The sequence below is a fragment of the Platichthys flesus genome, chromosome 8 (assembly GCF_949316205.1).
Source record: "Platichthys flesus chromosome 8, fPlaFle2.1, whole genome shotgun sequence".
NCBI classification, from domain to species: domain Eukaryota; kingdom Metazoa; phylum Chordata; class Actinopteri; order Pleuronectiformes; family Pleuronectidae; genus Platichthys; species Platichthys flesus.
The window spans coordinates 11,389,357-11,412,169 of record NC_084952.1 but is presented as its reverse complement, the minus strand read 5'-3'; the positions used below and the strand labels follow the sequence as shown (position 1 = coordinate 11,412,169).

General features: G+C 43.0%; 1 protein-coding gene across 10 annotated transcripts in view; it reads right to left on the bottom strand.

The window, feature by feature from the left end:
* Positions 1–205: 205 nt before the first annotated feature.
* The window catches only part of LOC133959189 (protocadherin alpha-C2-like), a 107,883-nt gene continuing 85,275 nt past the window's right edge, over positions 206–22,813 (bottom strand). For 8 of the 10 annotated variants that reach the window (XM_062394284.1, XM_062394286.1, XM_062394291.1 and 5 more), the window contains 4 exons: positions 14,350–14,414; positions 11,672–11,757; positions 6,600–6,659; positions 206–3,343 (listed from right to left, as the gene is read on the bottom strand). In XM_062394284.1, coding sequence (XP_062250268.1) covers positions 3,039–3,343; positions 6,600–6,659; positions 11,672–11,757; positions 14,350–14,414 — 516 coding nt within the window. In that variant the 3' untranslated portion in view covers positions 206–3,038. Of the gene's footprint in view, positions 3,344–6,599; positions 6,660–11,671; positions 11,758–14,349; positions 14,415–17,653; positions 20,423–22,813 lie in introns of those variants that run through there. The other 2 variants (XM_062394282.1, XM_062394283.1) reach the window with 2 other exon arrangements.

The following is a 22,813-nucleotide window of genomic DNA, read 5'->3' as shown; positions in this document are numbered from 1 at the left end:
CCTGTTTTGAAGCTGAAAATGAAAGTCTCCTCTGTATAAAAGTACAATTCGGAAACAGATTTAATTTAATACCTAAATTATATGAGGCTAGCTGAGGTTTAATTCAGCATTCTGTATTTTCACTCCCTGGTCAATTTGCTTTTCATTTATTTCCATAAAAGACATAGAAAACCAGCCAAATGCCCCCAAGACAATAAATTCCAAATTTATTTTTAAGAAAGAAAACTTTATTAGTGATTTATAAACAAAACACATTACCACTGTTTCCATCTAGGTAAAATAAAAAAAGTCAGAAAATAAATGAAATTCACTACTTCACTGTTACAACTGATGAGCGGGTGTACAAAAAAGTTTTTTTTTTTACAACCACAGAACTGGGCTGATCCATTTAGGACAGCACAGTGCCACCATAGTTCACCACCATACATTGGGAAAGAATGACAGCATGAATGCTCACTAAACACAAGAATATACTACAGATACCTTTTTTACACTGGACAATTTTTTTCTTTCATTTTTTGTCTTTTTTTAAGAGTGAAAGGGAAGTGATAGCTCATCATAGGATCATACATATTTCAGTTACAATATTACAGTTTTAGTTAGATCGTCATGTCAAAGGCAGACACAGAGTGATTTTTTTTTCTTTTTTTCTTGCTTTGCTTTTTCTCAAAAGCAAAAATCATATTTGGTAAAAGAAAAAAAAAAGACTTGCGTTGAAAGGTATCACACTATAGCATGTACAAATATCTAAAGAGGTTCAGTGGATGCCATACAACATCTGTGGAGCATGAAGATTGTAGAACGTAGATGTTTGGCAAGAGACAGTAGTACATACAAATATCTCCTGTGCAAGTAATGAAGAAAAATGATAATACAAAAGAATAAAATCATAGCCATCTATCTATTTATATATATATTTCTCTATATAGTATGTGTTTCCTTAGAGCAGTACATGCAGCAGCCACTTAATGGAGTGACGTCATACTGAGCCGCAAAACTTTGGGGGACGTGGCAACAAGTTACAGGCAGGGAAGGGGAACCAACAGAAGCCGGTCTTGAGGCATGCGAGTGCCCCATTTTCAAAACCTCCTGAGAGAGGATTGGTGGGATATAGCAGGTGGGATGGGAATCTCTAGATGCCCAAATATTTTAGCAGGTTTTAATTATTAATGAGACAATCTATTAAAGTCTACGCTTACATTTACAGCGTACCAAAAAGCTAATATGTGACTCAACGATCCAAAACAATCAATGTGGAGAAAAACTGTCTTCTCTTGTACCTGGAGAGGGAGGGCCAGCCCACGGCACCTGTCTCCTCACTTTGCCTCCATCCCTATTATCTGCTTCATCCCACATGGTCCCCTCTCATCAGTGGCTAAGAACAGGAAAATGAACAGCATATTCACAAGTTAAAAGCACTGAACCGTTTTGCACTTAGAGAGACATCTGACAAGAGTTCAGGGCGTCCACCCCCGACTGGGCTTCCCCAGGCCTCATCCACATTACTCCATGCTGTTCCCAGCACACCACAATGTTCAGCGCAGGCCATTCCCAGGATTTATCCTGAGCAGGGGGGGTCAGAGCGGGGGTTCGGGGAAGTGTCTGAGGGTAAATGTGGGGAGGCATGAGAAGTAAAAAGCATTTGAAACTGTGGGAGAAATAAAACAGTGCATGTCATCATGAATCTCTTTCAAGACCAAATGAAAGCAGAAGACTTCATCATCAGATGAAGAGGCAATTGGTGGGATGGGTGACCGTGAGGGTAGAAAAGGCTGCTGGGGGAGGAGAAGTTGGCTCGTGGCAACTTTGGGCAAGTTCGAGCAGGTGAGCAGTTGTAAAGGTATCAGGTAAGGACTGGTTGCTACCAAACATTCAAAGCAGAAAGCTTTAGGCTTTTGCTGCAGCAGGGGGATAAGAGAAGGTGTTATCAAAATCTCGAGACTCTCCTCATATTCTGTACTTATTTTCATCAGAGTCCACTGGCTGCAAGCGGAGTCACAAGCCAGCGCAGCTGGACTCTTCCCTCTGTGGTCCTCAGGAGAATGTGAGGTAACTTCCCATCCCTCCATCTTTGCAGGGCTCTCTGCATTCCTCAGTTGGGGTTCTGGCAGAAGATGAAGCTCTCTGTGTCCTTCAAATGCAGTGAGCAAATAGAGAGTGATTTCAAAGGATGGCGCTTCCATCCTGAGAGAGTTGATGTACACATGTGCACCGCAGAGGCAAATGTGCAGGGCAAAAAGCTTGCAGTGTCTTGTTCAAAGCACATTTCTTTCATGCCAGTTGTTTTTCGCTCTTTTTTATTTTTTCTCCTTCTCTCAAGTGCTTTATGTGTCCACCTTGCCACGGTCAGGGTGTTTTCTCGTGTTTGCATGTTTGAATGTGTGATCATGCGTGTGTGTTCATGTGGTTTCATTGAGATCTTAGGAAACACTGTTGGTATTACCAGAGGAATCTGCAGCAGTGTAGTGTTAGCCTTAGTTTCAGTGACTCTCGTCTGTGCTATTTACAAGTGGTGTGTGTCCAGCTCCGCATTTTTCTACGTCGTTCTTCTTTTCCTTGGCTGGCACAGAGCTTTTTGTTGTTCTTGTACAAAGTATTTGTCTCCTCTCTGAGAGAATGGTTTACACATCATTGTTGGGGAGGGGGTAAGACAGAGGTGCCAACGTTTCCATGGGTTAGAGGAGAAAAATTGTAGAGAGGGGCAAAGATTGGTCCTTCCTTACAGGAAAGGATGACTGACATGAGTTGACTCCAGGTGTATAGGCACATAGGGGCTCGGAGCTAAATCAATCATTTTATTGGTTATCAAGGCAAGATCAATAATTTACTCCAGAATGGGACTGAAGGTAAAATAAATCGTGCATAAGGCCAGGTTCAGAACAGAGAACTTGATATTGTTATTAGTGAAAATAGGTAATATAGTGAAACTGGGAAATCTATGGTAGTTTTCACATTTTCTTTTTGCCCAATGGACTTTGGTTGGTACCTCTGTTTTAACAACGCCCTTTTCTTCTTTGCGGTTCTCTCTTTCTGCTCCTCTACTCATCATCATCCTTCCCCTTATCCTTCTTGTCTTTCTTCTCCTTCTTCTTCTTCTTCTTCTTCTTGGCCTCCTCCTTCTTCCCAAAGGTGATGAAGTCGCTCTTGTCGTCCTCTCCGCCCTGGTTCTGTCTGATGGATATTATGGCGGGGGAGCCAGGAATGATAAAGGCCTCTGGGGGAACCTCGCCAGGCTTCAGGTGTTGTGGCGGTGCACCGGGACCGCCGGGGCCATAGCGAAAGTGCCAACTGTTGCTGTCTACACCAGCGCCCATTGGGGGGGACACCTCTCCGCCTTCAGCATCTGAAAGAAATAGAGTAGGAATCAGGATAGGTTATTATTTGGTTATCAAGTTAAAGCAGCTGTTAGGATTTTATTACTACTCACAGACAACATCAAATCTGCCGGCATTCTATCCCACACTCGTTGAATGGTAATGTAGAAGGCTACAAATTACAGGCAGCCACCACTCATTATTCATTGGCTAAACTCTTCAGACACCCTGGTTGAGATTTACCAAGCCTTTTGCACCTCATTCATAATGCATTCTGCCCCTTAATGAATGACTGCTGTATATGAAACAGGCCCACCAGCTCGAAACTCACAATTTGCCTGTCATCTGAAATTGTTTCTGTCCATCATTGCTGCACGTTGAACGGAGCGTGGTACAGACAACTGAAGACGATATGAGGAAATATGATTGGAAAAAGAATCAGCAGATGCAAATGTGCAGATTTGTGCACTCGTTTTAGGTCGTGGAACTTAATGGGAGCTTTGCGAGCGCTAAATGACTAAAATGTGGGCAATGAATCTGGCTCCCTCCGAGGCTTACATCTGTGGCCCTGTTCTTCAGGTCAATTGCCACTTGTGAGTTAATTCGTAACTGCCACAATAACAGAGAATAATGTTAAGAAAAGTCCACCCAAAGAAAACCCATTATTATTAAGTAAATGACAGGGTTAAGTGCTTTTAGGAAGGTAATGGACAATCAGTCCGTCTCTGTAAAACATATAACAAAGTTGGAGACAGTCTACCAGATTTTAAAAAAGTCCCTTTCACTTTGGCCAGTTCCTCACAGCAATGACCTACTTGCCACACTTGTCTCACATAGTCACTTTTATTTCTCAGACTCCTTTTCTGAGTTCTTTCCAAAGGGAGGGATTAAAAGAGCCGGGCTTCATCCAACCAGAAGGAACAGTGTCTGGAAGAAGAAGTCTGACCTCAGGAAGTATCCCAGACAGAGAAAACCTGTAAAAAGTCTTTCCTTATCCAGCCAGGCCCAAAATATCTACACAAGACTGTTGGTTTCACTTTTCTTCATTTTGCTTCTCTTACACAAAGTGAACAGTCATCCTAAAGGCAGCTGGACAAAGAGACATAAACAAACATAAACATAATCCTGACTAAACTATTAGTGAACAAGGTGTGGGATGTAAAGTGAAAACCATCCAGTTATGATGACCTGTGTGATATTTGATAAGGACAGCCTGATACACTTTTGTTCTTCACTGCATCAGTTATAATCACCACAAGTCTAAAATGTGGTTTATATATCTTAGTTTGGCTTTTAAAATACTGAATTGCTTTGTTGTACAGATGGATAATTATAATAATGAAAACCAATTCAGCCATATAAATAACAAGCATTATAACATTTTATTTGTAGTGATAGTTCATGATAGTTCATCTCCACAAATAAAACGTAATAATGTTTGTGACTCCCCTAGTTCAAATATGATGTACTATAAACCTATTCCCCTTTTAAATGTTTCTACTAGCTATTTGCGAATTCTTCTTGATTTGCAATTACCAAATCTCATGAGATATGTTCACAGTAGAAGATCAGTGAGGTAAATCCATGGCAAACATGACCCCTGCTGCTTGGCATATGATCCCAATCTGTCACAGACGCATGCAGTATTCCAAAGCTCCTCCTTTGGGCACGGGAAAATGCCCAAGTTCAAGCAGATAATGGCGTTTAATTTAATTTTATCTTTTTATGTCACATTAACACTATTCATGATTAGCTGATTCATTGATATTTGATGGTTAGAAAGTTAGTCTGCAACTATTTTGACAATCAATTAATTTTTCTTCAAACATTTCCAGAATATAGGTTTTCCAGTGTGAAGATTTAAGGTTTTTTCCTTGTTTTATATAACTGTAAATGGAATATTTTGGTTTTGGACAACTGGTTAGAAAAAACAAGCAAGATGATGATTTTTTGCATGTCGAATTACACTGAATATATTTTTGAAAAAACAGACGCGAGGACGACTGTGCAAGAATTATAACAACTGCGACAACACAGCTGCAAGAGCTGCAGAGACTGAGGAGGTAAGGACAGGACAGCCTAGATCCAGTCGCTGCTTCCTCCACATGAAGTCACAGCAGAGACAGCTAAAGTCACATTCATTTACGAGCAAATGAGTCTTCCCCCAGTTGATAAGTCTCCCCTCTCAGAAACATGACCCTGATCCTATAATCCCAACAGGAAGAAAAAAACAGAAACAGAAGAAAAGGAGCAGAAAAATCCACTGAATCATAAATGCAGAATACTGGAGCACTGGCAAATGCGTTGCTCCACACTCTCTTGCCCTCTGAGAAATTACCTGTCTAAGTCAATGTGTGAACTTGATGAGACACCAGCGCAAACTTGCATTCATAAACACAACATTAGGGCAGAGAGTGATGAGTCATGCTGAGAGCAGACAGATGGAAGAGGGTAAGGCAGGGCAGGGTAAATCGCTTAAAAAAAGGGTCAAAGTAAAAAAAAAAGGGCAGCTGTGTTTAACTGTTAAAAGCTCTTCTAATATTTCTACATGACATAACGACATTTACAATAATTAAATGTGAATTGACGCGAGAGAGGGAGGTACGTATACAGCTGTCCCCTTTATATGTACCCCTTTACCCCCCATATCTCAGATCCTTTTCTCTTCTTTTCTTTCCTTGTCTTCATTCATGATAATATCGGCCTCACCTCACCCACCGCTCATCCCCACACACCCATTTCTTCTGTCCGATTGGTCGATGGCCGTTGCAGAGCAAAACTCCCTCTCTCCTTTCCTCCTCTGCTCTACTAATTGCTCAAACTCCCTCCTTCTCTTTTCCCTGACGCCGCCGCTGCCACCACCACCCTCCTCTCTCGATCTCTCGTTTGCTCTGACCTTTCATGTAATCTAGCGTGGAAAATCTCAGCAAGCCAACACCCGTCCCTCGCAGTTATTGACAACAGTCTTAATAATGCCTATCAATGTTTATGGTAACATTAATGTGATTGGGTATTAAGCAGCTTGTCCATCACTGATAGCTATCAGGCACATTAGAGACAAGGAGAGTTCAGTAGTTTCGTGAGGATCATTGAACCCTATTGCATTTAATGCTCTCTATGTGAAATGCTAAAGTAGACAACAATTTTCATGACAGTCCGGGATTTTGCTGCATCTTCCCCTGAGTCTGATCTCCAGAGTCGTTAATCATCGTAATTTTGCTCAAGGTATTTACTGCCAGCTAAGTCAACCAAGCTCTATTTTGCCACATCTACTTTATTCATCACCTTGTCTCGCCAAACCATCGTCCAGTTGGGCAGAAGCGCGATGCAGCGTTACATAACGAGCTGTGGAGGAAGAGGAGGAGGAGGGAGAAGAGGAGAAGAAGAGGGGCCAGGAAGTACAAGGATGCAGATGTTGAGACACGATGCTTAACAACAAAAACAGACAATGGATTTAACAGATCCTGAGGGCATGTGATGCATTTGATTTTTCCAAACACACTCAGCGGAAATGGAGAAATCTGGGAGTGATGAGAACAAACAGACTGCTGGGACCGCACCCTTCTCACAGACAGTACCTTGGATGATGTGTGCTGTAAAAGTGTGCAAGCATATTTTGATAAAATCCCAATGTGATATTGTTGTCAATCGAAAACCGAATTTGCATGCCTCTGTGCGTGCTTTCTGCTTAGATGGTGACATAATAATGATTTTAGGCGTCCTGATAAATTACCATTTTGGTAATTAGAGAAAGAAAAAAGTAATGGGAGTAAAATCGTTTGTGTGTGTGCGTGTCCAGCGTCTTGTTGTCTGCTCCCACCTGGATCATGGGGCAGGTGCTGGACACAAGTATCAAAAGTGACAGGATTTAACACAGAAAAAACAACACTGAATGTTGGTGTAGGAGTTTGGTTTTGTTATTTGCGTATCTGTGTGCGAGTTCAGTCTAAATTATTTTGGCGTGAGTGGGTGCTATGACAAAGAATAAATAAATGGGTAGGAGAAAAGGATCCATTCTCCAGAGAGAAAGAGTGAGAGAGCTGGCAAGATATTTAAAGACTTTGAGAGTGCAGGGTGGGAATTAAAAAAAGAGACAATAAAGGAAAGCAAATATCTGAAGTCGAGAATAGGAAACAGAAGGGGAGGAGGGATTCGGGAACTGTAAAAAAGCCCCTGACAGCTTCTAGACTCTTCTACCGTACCTTTCTGATGTTGCCAGAAATCTTTTCATATCCCATATACATCAACTGAAAGGCCACAGCCCAAAAATGACGCACAGCCTTGAATTTAATCGACTCTCTATCTTTATCCCTTCTTTAGCTTTTTTTTGTATCCAACACTCAGAAAAATCACTTTAATTGTACTTTTAATTCTCACCTCCTTCCTGATGAGATGGACGAACAAAGTAAATTAAATGAGGACATGGGCCTAAAGCAGCTCATACACTGAAGTCCTGAGGAGCAAATTGGAAGCACAAATCCTCAGCAGATTATTGTCTTTTTCTCCATCATTGCTCTGCACTTTCTTCCCCCTCACTTGGCCTTTTGCCTTCACCCCAGAGTCTATTTTTGCCTTGACAGGTGTCTACTGCGGTTGGCTGCTGCTAACTCAAACCGAACCTGTCGTTCTTTCTGCTCCCTCTGTGTACGTGCCTCAGTGGGTCTGCGGACTGGGCTGATAAAGAAAACGGCAAACCTGCATCCACCTCTGCAGTACACCGCTCTGGTGTATGTAGGTCACTCTTCTCCCTTCTGTTCCTCACTCCCCAACCCCTTACACCTCTTACCTCTAACTCTCACTTTCCAAACGCTACCCACCCACCCCCCGCCCACTCCTTTAACACTGTGACTCCCTGCCGTCCTCTTTAGCTTGTCCTTCACCTGATGCCACAGCCAGCTCCTATCCCCCACCCTCTTCCTCTAGCACCTTTTGTCCCACACCATATGTTTGCACTCCCCTCCTCTCGCTCTCCTCTCGATATTGGGGGCCGTGAATGGTTGCCGTGGAAACTGCATCCTCCAGTGAAGCAGTAGGACATTGGTGGGAGTCATGGTGACAGTGCTTGTGCTGATGGAGAGTAATGCTGCAAGCTCTCTCTCTCTATCTCGCTCTTTTTAGTCTTACCACTCTCCCATAGCAACAGCAGCCTCACACAGCTTTTTCCCTTTCCTTCTAACACTTTGTGACATTCAATCGCTCTGATTTACTTGTCGCCACTCCCTCCCAAACACTTTATGTCCGTCACTTCTCCATCTTCCTATGCACCTTATCTTTAGTTGTTTAGTCTCTTTTCTTTTAAAACCCATTACTTAGCTAACTGCCCATCTCCCTCTGTTCTGCCCATCTCTGCAGGGGATGGTTGCAATTCTGCAGAGCTCTCTCTGAATGTGCTGTTATAGACAGAGAGAGAGAGAGAGAGAGAGACAGAGGGGGAACGGGGGAGAAGGACATGGGAGTGAGGAATAGATAGGGAGAGGGAGTTAGACAGCGAGCAGAGCCCTGATTTCATTAATGCTGGTCTGTTAATCTGGGCGTGGGCTGCGCTCCATCTGTCCCAGCAGGAGCAGCACACAAAGCATTCAGCCAAAACACACTTGGAAACACAGCCAAGCACACACATCGGCACGTACGTGGGAAAACACACAAACAAGAAGCAGTGACACGCACTAACTTATGCCAACACGCACACTCTAACTCAGAGGGGAAGAGACAGGGGCGTTGTCAGCGGTACCTCTGTGTCTCACATCGAAACAAACTATAGTCAGCGTGGCACAACAGCAGCCTGGTTCTGTACCCAGAAAGATACACTTCCCTCAACAAACCAAACTGCTACACAATCCTGCTTCCCACCTCAGGACCACAGTGTGCCAAATAAACAAGACAATACAGCTATATATAGCCCAGTCTGACTCATAGCAATGTGACAGGCCACATCGAATCAATATCTCAATTTCTTTCAGTTTCAAGACACGATGAACAAAATCAACTTGAAAGTCAGAGCACAAGTCTTATTCAATCTTGTCTTCCCGAAAGAATGTTCCACAAATATTCGCTCTTCATATCATCGCACATTCTTAACCTAGAATTATCCTTAATCTAAACCTAAAATTTGACCTGAAGCTAACACTGCCCTGAGCAACTATTTCCATTCTTAACCTGGCAGAAAATGAGAGAACGAAGGGACATTTAGCCCTGAGGCAAAGCAATGTGAGCGTGCACACAATGTGTTCTTCTTGAGCTGCCACAGCTAAATTAGACCACCTTAAATCCTCACCAGCTGATCTTGTTATCGCCAACCCACCCTGAAGACGTCACTGCTGTCTGTTCTGTTCTCTCTTTCTCTCTCTCTCTCTGTCTTTGACTCTCCATCCCTCTATCTTTCTGTCTCTCTATATCTCACATCATGCCTGCAGGCTGTAAGTCCTTAGCTAAGGCAAGAAATCAATGGTGGAGCTGAGGAGGCTGGGCGTATGTGCGTGCAAATAGGAAGAAGCAGTAGTTAGTGTGTGGGTAGTTTGTCTGCCTGCCTGGCCCACTGCCTCCTGTCTATAAAGACACCAGGCCAAACCATCTCCAGCTTCACAATTACAACAAGTCGCCTCTTTATCTCAACGTAATTACGTAGTCGTACATTCCTCAACCTTCTTATTGCACACACGTCTGTCTCGATCTCTCACTTGTCTCCACCTTCACTTTTCCTCCACCAGGACACTCTTGTCTCCATTTCCCTCTTAATCCTCTCTGATCCCATTGCCTGTCGTCGTGAGGAAAGTCAAGGGATGACAAGTGAATTTGTGCACCGACACTGTGGTGCAGTGCATCGTTGGTCAGGGATATTGGTTTAGGGCTTCATAACCAATGACATTCAAATAACAATGTCCGTGAAATGCCATCTAGCATTGAGAGTGCTGTCATCGTGTGTTAAGTTTTGCTGTGATGTTCCTGTTGCTATGCTCCAAGTAGCACTGTTTTCTGATAGGCTCCTTTGCGGGGTTTTGTGTGAGCAGTTGTGCTCCAAATATATTTGCCCTTTTGTTTTCTGAAAATAAAGTCTCTTCTCTGCATCGAGTGTGACCCTCTCCCGTCATCATTAGTGCATTAGCATAAGGCTCCAGTCTTTTTAGGTGAGTTGGCACACAATTTATTTAAGTTCCTCTGTTAAAATATTCCGGCATTCTTGACAACAATGATGCAGCAAACAGCTGAATTTAGACTTATTGGTTGTAAGCAAAAAGCAAAGTTGACACCTACATGTGCGACACTTGCCTGCAGCTGATTAACACCAAAGGCTCTGCTAATAATTACCACTGTATTGAAATAACTTTGTGAATTTGACTCGGTTTAGCCATTTGACGCACTGTCTTGAAGCTGAAATTAGTTTTTTCTTAATTACACTCTACATTAGGAACCATCACTTCAGGACGACCAACATTAAAGTGCACATTGTCTGATGTAAATATTTTACAGCAACGATAGTGTTTCATTAACCATTTACACATGTTTATATATGGTTTTTAAGTTCTACATAAGGGAATTTAGGTAAAGAGTTAACATATTCTTAATAGCCCACATCATCCATCCCTATAATCCTGGTCTTTGTTCAGATATGAATGACCTGCAAGTCAGGAGATATCCACATTAAAAGGTGAGGGAATGTAATTATGTTTTATTAGTCTTCTCTAATGTATTCGCTAATGTTTGCCTTCTGTGGTTCAGTGGCTTATTCCTCTATAAACATCTGGCTGATAATTCAATCAACTATTGCCCTTCTCTCTCTCCTTCCCTTTCACTCTGTATTGTCTCTCTTGCTGCTACAGGGAGCAGAGATATCCATCTCCGCCTACGTAGCTCATGTCATTTCCGCTCCCTGCAGCAGTGGGAAGTGGTAGAAGTGGGTTGGGGCGATCTTGCAGGAGATATCTCTGTTTTCTTTTTTTAACCATTGCTCGCTTGTGGTTCGATAAACTCTTGAGGAATGTGCAGTTATTGGTATAAGATCGTCTGAGCTCATATTTGTCGCATATTAACTTTACTTAAAAGGCTGTGACTAGAGCCTGACAGATTTAATGGTTAGCTGATTTATTTTTTATTCAAGTTCTATATATTTGTTTGTATTTGTTTTTTTGTTATTTATAGTAAAGTGTTTAGTTAAATTGTACAATATCAAGCTATGAGGATTTGATAACAACATCTTAGAAATAATTGGCCCATTTTTCATATTTTAAAAAACTGGTATATCATTATCATAAATACTTTACTCCCTAATATCTATATGGACATCAGCCCCCCAAAAATCTACATCATTCAGACTAGGAGGTTATTTGTGATTATCTGAGGGCATCTTCAGTCATTCTTACCAGCGGCACTGGAAGCAGTGGGCCAGTTCTGAACCAGGACCCCCTGGGCTCCTTGCATTACCGAGGACTCCTCCATGTGCACTGAGCTGGAACACACAAAGAAAAAACATTCAAATATTAAACACTGTTTATAAGTCATCTCACGCAAAACACAAGCTATCCATACATGTGATTTTACACTTTGCTAATTCTATGCTCATATTGGGACTATAACATCAATTCCAACATATTCAACTCTTACACCTCTTTATGTCTCCTGAGGGTGGGGCGGTTGAATTTGGGCTGGGGCAGCAGCAAACACGCTCCCAGAAATGTGACATTCAGATTAGGATTAAACTATTCACCCGACATTTTCCTGATATTCCCTGGATTATGGATTACAGATGACTGTCCGTACATTTTCACGCCCCCCCCCGAGGGGATTTCAGCTCCACCCCCCTTTACGGAAAAACTCCCCTTTCACTGAAGCAATAAAAAAAACTGCTTCAGAAATACTGCCAAGAGAGAGCTTACTGGATCTTATCATATGGAAAGTAAGAATTTAGTTATCAAGATTCAGGTATCCAGGTGAAACCTCCTTTCTGAAATCATCCAAGAAAGTAGGGCAGCATGTTTGTTAAATGATCATAACCAAAGCATTGTACCGTTAGCCACAGACATATCTAATCATAGAAAAAGTTAAATGAAATCCTTTTTTATCCTTTCTCTGTGATTTGGCTGTACCACCCGTAGTTACCTTCAATCTGCTGGGTTTTAGCAGCAGATTAAAAACCCTTTCAACCCAGACTTTATTTTGTTCAAGTTAAATATATATATATATAAAAATCAGATTCAGAACATTTGAACTCAAATGTTATTTAATCTATATAAAAACAGAATTCTGACTATCAAGTGTAAAAACCTTAACTAATCTCTGTGTGAGCTGGTATGTCTTCTTTTTTCTTCAATAACGTTATATTCACTTATAATTTTTCCGTCTTCTTGAAAATAACATACTTTCAGTCTTTATCAAATATCTTGAGAATTAGGGAGTATTTACATAGAATACTGGTTGTATGGGTCCGCAGTTTATCAGTTCTAAAGACACGGGAAAAGATGTATGCCTCTACATCTCTATTTAGAGTGGTTCTTCAGAGAACAAAAGTGATCTAGCCACGGAGGCCATTTTAAGTGCAGCTCAGCATCAGCATCATCATGCTGATCAAATATTAATAGCAAACACTGGATTGATGATACACTTTTCAGACGATGCCTGTCCTTCTCTCTCATTTCTCATCATCTCATATTTTTTCTACCGTCTCTAACCACATGCTTCCTCATCATTTTCCAGCAATTAAACGCTCTAAGGCAAAAGTTGTTTGTTGAAAATTAGAATAACAGTTCCAGATACAAGCTCCCCAAAACACCTTTTGGAGGAAATGTTGAGCATTAAATCAAATTAAATAGGTCGCCACCATAAGACGATGTTTGGGTGAAAGAGCAAAATCTCTTATCGAAAACTGATTATGCCAGCGTGTACTGTAAATACATTAATATTGTATTAGGCTTGGTATTCGGTCAGGATGTGATACAACCTAAATCCCATCAGAGGGGGCGAGACCAGAAAGACTTAATGTGTTAGCACATTAATCTCTGCCGTAATTATGAGGTAATCTAACATTAATGACACTCACATGGTTTACTCTTGTTGATCTGATATTGACATCCAAGAGTTGACACATACATACATGTCTGTCTTCACAGAGTACAGGCACATGATGAAAACACATCTAAACTGTATTACATGATGTGAGTTGCATATAAGTTGAGACAAAGACATCAGAAACTGCATTATGCTTCTACGCTGGACAGTGTTAGCGAAATACGAATAAAGATGAATAATAGACATGAAGGAACACATATTATGACGTGCATAACACATGTATGCATGTATGTGTGGGCCTCAGGGTGAAATAACCCAGATTAATAAATACTGTTGAGCTGGAGCAGTGAAGAACATAAATGTGATTGTCTCTGCTGTAACACTGTCAACACCACTGATTTATCTATACCATATTTAAATATAAGGCATGGATAGAATATAGACTATACAGATATGATTACATAGAGATAACCTAATCAAGACCACATAATTAAACCAGGCACTATTTGAAATTATGGCATCATCTCAAGAGCATGACCCTTGATTTGATCATGTCCATATGATCTCACAGCATGTTACGGCCCAGTGTGTGAGGGGTGATGTGACCGCTAGTGTGTTCATGGAGCAGGCCCTGTGTCCCTGTTATCCATCTGTCCACCTGACCACCTGCCCTTCATCCATCACTGACCATCTCTCTGCTCATCCTTCCCTCCTGTCAGTTCTCCATCTGTCTGTTAACATTGACCAAACCATTGCTTCTCGCTATGCTGCTTCTCTCAAATTTCACGTTCAATTGTTGTTAATTATAAAAGGTAGAGATTTAAGTCGATCAAATTACAATGATGTGTAAAGATTGGTGAACAGGGAGGGTAGATATCCTGTTTTGGAACTGACGGATCCTAAGTCCCTTCTCTTCCCGTCAGTTGGACCGCAGCGGGAAGATGCATGTGGGAAGATTTGTTCAGATAAGATGAAAATGACTGGTGAGGTATGATGAGCTTTTTACTGCAAAGTGTCACAGCGGTGGGATGCTTACCTCTGCATTACACCTCCTGCTCTCAGGGAGGCTGAATATCTCCAGTCTGCATTTGGCGCCTTGGGCTGCAAGAGAAAGCGAGAGGGATTGAGTCTTAAGTACAGACGAAAGGCAATACCATCTCATTAATAAGTCATGGAGAGAAATACTTGTGCATGTGTGTTACACCCACACACACCCACACATAAGGCAGCAATATCTTGTCCCTGTTTTGGGAGAAAAGTCAGTGATTAAATTGAAGCTTTTAAGTGCATATCCTGCACGCTTCTCCATTCCATGTCCTGTGAAAAAAAATTACTCTGAGATTTTACTCCAGCGGTCCACTGACCATGGTACTGTAACACTTTGGACCTGAGAAAACATATCCAGGTTAGATTTACTAACACTTGTCTGTGTGTGGTACACTTTAGTAAATGGGGCAAAATGCAGAAAATTCACATTTGCTGTCCAAATACTTAATTCAAAGCTACCACTTTATACCTACCTTAACCTTCTCTTTTACCTTTATCACATCAAAATATCCCAAAATGTAAAAATCTGTCATCACAAATGCATTTTAACATCAAGTTGTTTTTCAGTTATGTTCACTGATGGTTTCTGAATGACCACTTCTGACTTATATATTCTCTCTACCACTGCATTCCTCTATTCAGTTCTTTATATTCACCACCCACTCTCTTTTGCTGCTTTCTCCCTGTTACATCCTCTTTACACGGATCACAACATTGAGTTTCACTGGCACAGAGTCTGCTTGAGTCACTATGACTCGTCTCACCATGGTAACTGTGCTGAGCACAGTCTACATTTTATACCCTCCACCCACTGCCCTCCGTTATGTCTCTCCTGAAGGACACAGGTGGAGGGAGACGGGGATTGGGGAGGGCAGGTGTCAGAATAACCCAGTCAGCTCGGGATTTAGACATAGACAAATCATAACAGAGTGACACAACCAGACATCTCCACAAACTCTGCCCGTCTGCCAGTAGTGGACATTTAGTGACACTCTATCAGTGTCAAGAAAAAAGGTAAAACATCACAGCCCTCTGACAATTTAAATACATTAATTGGTTGATATTGTTCTTTCAGATCACAGTCGTCTATTTACCTGACCCCACAAGACCACACAAGATGCATTTTCTCTAAACTCAAGCTAAACCACTGACAGAGCTGAACCAATCTGACTGAGGGCACTAAATTCTCGCTGCTCTTCCATGCAGTTCATAAGAGACCCATTTGCAATCTAATTTCCTCTCAAATATGACAGATGTTCAGTTGCTGCTGAAGCTGCATTGACCTCTACCAGTCTGCAGTGGACATTCATCACCCTTGGAATCCAATAGTTGGTCTTAATGAGAGAAGCATGCTATTCCTCATGGAGTCTTTCAAACAGAGCACTATGTCAAGGGCTGTCGAAAGCGCAACACTTATTCTTACAGGAAAATAAAGGTGACCTGGATTTCTGAAGACAATCACTGATCAAAAAGCAATTAGTGTTGGGATCAATAGTAAAAGGAAAAAAGATTTAAAAAAAAAGAAAGCTCTGTGTCACAACATATGGGAAGAGAATGAGAAAAAAAAGGCCAGATTGTCCACAAATAGGACTAAACTGCTTTGAAAAAGATTTCCCCTGCTACCCCTGAAGGGAGACTAGCCTGTCTGGTCGTATGGTATGAGCACCTAGAGACATAACGGCATCTGGAACCTAAACATGTCTGCAGTGTCCTAAGGGACGTGCCATATGCAAAACTAGGAAAAATTCCCAATAACACAGGAAAAGAAAAACAACAACAACAACGAAGAAGGAAAAATATGAAACCGATTCGACCACAATGACGAGACATCAGTAGATTCTGCTTCATCATTTGAAATTAAGTAAATAAATGTGGAGATTAAAAAAATAAATGATTCCTGTGTATTAATTTACTTGCGTGGCTGTACATTGTAAATCAGGGAATAAAGACACATTTTGGTTTGGCTACCCTACCCCCCCTTTCTCGCTTTTTCCTCCACCCTTCCCTCTCCCTCTCGGAGAAGACTCCTATAGCATGGATACAGTGCTCACACCTCCGACATCAACACTTTGTCCAATCACCTTACATCCCCCGCCTCATCTGTGCGGAGCCAGCCAATCCACGCGCAGCACTGAGAAACACATCGCTGCCACTTAATTACATGGCACGAACAAACATGATTGACATTTAATGAGGAGCTGGTCAGATGATAAAAGAACCATTCCTTTATCGTTACTCTTTTTATCACATATTTTATCCCACATCCTATTCTGCACTGAAGAGACACACCCACTGAGGCTCTGGGACAAACACCATGATGAAGAAAACAAATAATGTTTGTGTTATTCTATTAATTCATTGTTTTATTATAACTGCAAATTATGCATATTTAGGCATCAACCTTACGCAATGACAATAATAAATCATCCTCTGATTTAGATGAATCTCAAGGCAAAGTACATGTGCCAAAGACTTGGCTCTTTAACTGATTCTCAAACTCTGGCTTTCTGTTCAGCACCAGAGACGTACGTGACCAGAAGATGATTATTTTGGTGCAGTGGGACTGGTTGCCCCTGTAGCTGGCGACGGTTGCACTATTTCCCAGACTCTGCCTCCCTACAGAGATGACCACTGAAAGCCCTGTGGACATATTGGACTTATTGAGGCACACAGCCCCAAAGCCGACAAATAACACTGAGTGTTGGGGTCATATGTGAATAAGCCAATGAAATCTGTCTGTTTTTTAAAAGAGAATTAAAGATTAAGAAAAAGGGAGCAGAGACAGAGCGACCAAATCTAAGTGTGCATGCCCACAACACACACATCCCACAGAAGCTACCCACACTTGTATTTAATATTAGGATACAGCCCGGTCGATAAATCTTAAGGCAATGATGTAACCGTAGATAAGGTGCTGCTAGCTTTTTCTTGGAACTTAAAAGACTAAGCAAATCCTTAGACTGGCACAAGTGTTCTTAGATATTCTCATCTTGGATGCAAGTGATAGAAATACCTAGTAAATGTTCATACCACTATGTTCTAGAAAAAAACAAACTATCGAATCAAGCAGCAGGAAAATGCATAAAAAAAACATAAAACACCAGATGAAACAGCTTTAACAGCTTCAGACCTGTAATTGTCAACTGCAATCCTACTGCCTGAACACTGCCCTAGAGAAAAGTCTCAACCATAACTGAGAATTTATTGAGAGTTTTATGGCTTTTTGCGCTTTGTGTCCTTTACTGTTGTGAGGCAATCTGAAACAACAAACACAGAGATCGCAGCAGACCGACCTGAATGGCAGCTGCGTCTGGCATACTGAGACGCCGTACACATATCTGGCTTTGTCCACTGTGGCTGGTGACGTAGCCTGAGCCCCAGGTGCCACTATGAGGCCGTCCCGTGTTGTAGAACATAAAAGTGTCACTTCCTGATGTGGCAGTCAGGCATGTCTTGTAACAGTATGTTTTGGTCAAAGACCCATTTCCCCGCACTTCAATGTAATGCGGTTCCCCTTTGAGGTCACGTCGCTGGGCCGCATTGATGTTTTGCTGCCCACCATCTGCTCCACCCGCAGTTCTTCCTCCACTTGCAACACCACCAGCTGAGGTGCTCCCCTCTGGAACACTCTTCTTGGAAATGCAACATGGGGAGCAGGAGCCAGGCTGGGTACAGTAGGCATGACACCGCACGATGGCTAGGACAAAGATGGTGACCAGGAACACGAAAGTTGTGGCACTCAGGGCAATGATGAGGTAGAGTGTGACATTGGAAAACATTAAGGGGCTGTTGGGCCTGATGATGCGTTTGGGGTCAGGGGCCAACTTTGGAGGCAGCTCCATCACGTACACATGGATGGTAGCGGTGGAGGAGAGTGGCGGCAGGCCGTTATCATGCACCGACACTTTCAGGATGAAGGAAGTGGAGTTGTCCTCGATGACACGCCTTGTGGTGCGGATTTCACCTGTGTGCTCATGCACCTTGAAAAGGTCAATGTCTGTGTTGGTCTGCTCCAGGGAATAGAGCAGCCAAGCATTCTGCCCTGCATCACCATCCCACGCTGTCACCTTGCTAACCAACGCTCCTGCTTCAGCATTTTTAATCAGCGTCTCTGTTGTGCGGCTCCCATTGGCCGGTGGGTAGACTATCTTGGGCTTATGGTCATTCTGGTCCATAACGTAAACATACACCGTGGCTACACGGTTGAGGGGAGGCATTCCGTTGTCCTGGGCTTTCACCTGGAAATGAAATTCTCTCAGCTTCTCAAAGTCAAAGGCTCGCAGGGCATAAGCCTTGCCTGTATCGGGTTTGATGCTGACATAGCTGGCTACAGGGATACCGTGGTTGTTGTCATTGAGGACAGTATAGGTGATGCGTGCATTTTCTGCAGCGTCAGTGTCTGTGGCCTTAACAACACATAGAGATGCATCGGGAGCGTTGTTCTCTGTAATATAAACAGTGTATGAGGTCTGTTCAAAACGAGGTGGATTATCATTCACGTCTGCCACGTGCACCTTAAAGGTCATCTGGGATGACAGGGGTGGGATGCCTCCGTCCACAGCGTTGACGGTGACATTGTAGGATGAGATGGTCTCCCTGTCCAAGAAGGCGGATGTGACAATGGTATAGTGATTGCGGAAGGACTTGATCTTAAATGGCAAATTGGGCATGATATCCAGGGTCACTTGTTTGTTTGGTCCAGAGTCCCGGTCATTCACGCTGATCAATGCCACAACCGTGTCAGCCCGGGCGTCTTCACGCACAGGGCTGGAGAGAGAGGACAGCACAATCTCAGGAATGTTATCATTGACATCCAAAACTTCTACAACTACTTTGCAATGCACTGCCACAGGAGCTGGCCCTTTGTCCATTGCCTGTATGTACATTTCATAGGAGTTGGTTTCCTCATAGTCTATATTGTTTTTCACTCGGATTTCTCCTGTGTCTGTGTCCATGGAAAACATCTGTCTGACTCTCTCAGGTGTGTAACTGCTGAAGGAGTAGAAAACGTCCCCATTGGAGCCTTCATCGGTGTCTGTTGCATTCAGCTTGATCACCAGTGCGCCCTTTGGAGAGTTTTCAGACAGTTTAACTTTGTACACGGAGTTGTCAAAGACAGGCACGTTGTCATTTGCATCAAGGACACGTACATTGATTTTGGCCGTGCCCGTTCGCTGTGGGGTGCCTCCATCCACTGCTGTCAGGATTAGCTCATGAGAGGGAATCTGCTCGCGGTCGAAGGGTTTTTTCAGGATGAGCTCGATGTGCTTATTATTGGAAAAGGGCTTAATGGAGTCCAGGGTGATGTGCTCGTTAGGGCTGAGTCTGTACTGCTTCACGGAGTTTGAGCCGTCATCTGCGTCCTGAGCTCCCTCGATGTGGAACCGCGACCCTGTGAGAGCGGACTCCGACACCTCGAGCTGATACTCGTCTCGAGGGAACTGCGGCGCGTTGTCGTTCACGTCCAAGATCTCCACCTCCACGTTGTGCACCTCGAGCGGGTTCTCCAACACCACCTCCAGGTTGTGGGAACAGGTGCCACTGAATTCACAAACTGTCTCTCGGTCAATGCGGTCACTCACCACCAGCTTTCCGGTTTTGTGATTGATGGTGAAATACCTCCGTCCGCTGTCCGTCGTGATTCGTATGCGTCGGGTGGAAAGTTTTCTCAGGTCCAGACCCAGATCCCGGACGATGTCACCGACCAGTGCCCCGTTCTCCAGCTCCTCCGGGATGGAGTATCGAATCTGTGCGTTTGTGAGGCCACCGACCACGAAAATAAACAAATACAGAGAAAAGGGCACGTTCTCCTTTACACTGTAACTGCATCGCGCTGTCACAGCCATCGCAGGCGGCCGGAATGTGCAGACGGGCTGGAGAAATCTTTCCGCCTTTTCGGCTCACTGTGCGTCCCCACCCACCTCATTAAAAACAAGGGAATAGTCCGTACGTAGCTCACGCTATGTGCGGGAGGACCAGAGCCTTCTCCCCGGTGCCTGTTTTAAGGGACTTTTCCCCTGTGCCTCCATGTTTTCCTTTGTCCGCCTGTGTGGTGTTTTTAAAAATTCTCTCTGCTCCTGGCAACGCTGACTCCCTCCACTGATGCTGCCTATTGGTCTCCTTCTCCCCCCCCCTCCTTCTCTCTCTGCTATGTGGTGATGGTGTCTGTGGGCAAAAGGGGAGGGGGAGGCACTCGCTGAAACGATGCTGGCTGCATTTCAGCACCTCCGATAAAAACGATCGCGCACCATCTAATAAATTTAAACTCCCAAAAGACAGAAAACCACGGAGTTTTATCATCTAGATCTACATATGAGCGCCCAGTGACAACCGCACACTGATATCTTGCAAATGAAAGGCAAACAATCGCTTTTTCACCTCTTTTTGTCAGCGCCACCGCCCTTTTTATTGTGCGCTGCAAAACTGATTTATGAAGCAGCCTGGAGATTAGACCTCCTCACTGACGCAAACCAACAAATAGCCAGAATGAAATCGGAAAAATAATTACAGAAAATTCAAACTAAAAGGAAACACAACCAAGCTGCAAAATAGATCAATGCATGAGGATTTATAACAGGAGCTATTGTACTGTTCAGAGTGAGGGACCATGAAGTACGTTTGACAATGGTTATGTGACAATCAGTTAAATGTCACAACAAATATAATAATAAGGAGACATGTGAACTAAGCGGCAGTGATGCAGTGTTACTTTGTCTGTTTGTCTTTAGTGGGGCTGAGGATGAAGCTGCTTCTCCTCTTGCACTGAATTTTTCGTTTTTTTCTCACCCCTTGTAAATGTTACATGTTTCGATCCGGCTTATTTAACATATTTGAATGTGTCATTGAATCCTACATATATTCTTGAATTCATTTTTAAAGAACAAAGCACAACACTTCTGTTGTCATGAGGTTAATGTCGTTAACTGGGGTCACAGACAAGGTGCTCCAGATGTGACTCGTCTCCACATCTGGCAATAGCAACAGCCATTAAAACAAGCAGCAACGGTAAGGGACATAAACTGCGACCAGGCACATATATTTTAGATTAAGCACATTATCTCTGAAACTGAATCTTTATAATCTTAACTATTGATTTCACCAGACTCGAAGACGTTCACCAGGAACCAGTGTTGTAATTTCAAATGATAAAACACACATGATGCAAATCCAATCTTCCAACTAATACCTCCTGTAATCTGCAGACAGTCTGAACTACGCATGTGTGGTGTAGCAGGTGGCGACACTAACACCCAAATCATCCTGCTCAGGGTGCCCTTTAATTACTCCAGCCTCGGTCCCCATGTACCTCAATTAAAATCAGATTTAAATCTGATGCATATTAATTTGAAAGACTTTAACCCTAATTCCGTCAACATGACATGAGAGGACGATCATTGCACACTGTTTATCTAAGCAGTGGGGGGGACATCTGCAGAACACAATCATGCAACAATCATGTTCGCAGTTTCACAGAGAAAGCTCTTGTTGAGATCCACCAAGAACACAAAAACAAATTGTTCCGAGCAGAGACATGGCTGAATCTAGCGTAGGCTGCACACATATAACACATCCATGCTGTGTTGATTTGATCCATCAGACCTATTTATACAAGCTGTGCTGTGAAGAAATGGCCTTATGAGACCCTCTTGGTTCACCCTGTCCACTGGGCCAAGATGAGATGAGCGTCCACCGCCTACATAATCTTTTTCTTTTCTCGCTCATTCTCACCCATGCCCACGGCGACCACTGCACTTGGCATCCCGGGAGACCGAGACAGTGAGTCACTTCGGATGCTGCTATAGAGGATGGAGCAACTCTTCACACTCGGAGGCGACGAGGAGGAGGTGGCGTAATGGGGAATTGCAAAAGCAGCCAAATGTCCGTCGACGGAAGACAAATTATTACAAAACATGCCATTTTACGCAGTGCGTTAATAAAAGACTTCATGCAGTGGTGGATATGTAAATACAGACCATTTACCATTTCTGAAAAAGAGCCACAATTTACACAGAGGGGACATGATGTTATATATGCAACATCCATACACAGTTCCTGATTCAGTGAGGAGCACTTTAAAGTAATTTCCTGTTTACCGTTAGCTCTATTGCTTTGATTCAATTGCCATATTCATTAATTGTTAGTAGGTGACTAGTTAGTAGTGACTATTGATAGGACAGGGGCACTTTAGGGGCTGATCAGATTTCACCTGCAGGGGGGGGGGGCTCAATGCGTGTTGGCTTATAGCTACGGTCTTTTAGTATAATTGAAAATTAAATTATTCCTGCTACTGGTCAGTAAAAAAAACATTGTGTTTTCCAATGGCATCACTTTGCCTTTATGTAAAGTCCTGCTGCTGTGAAACACACTAAATGGCCCCTGTTTCCCATGGCACGGATTTGTGTCTCTGCAAACATCCCTCATTTCTGAGCAGCAGTGATAAGACAGTTTCTTTC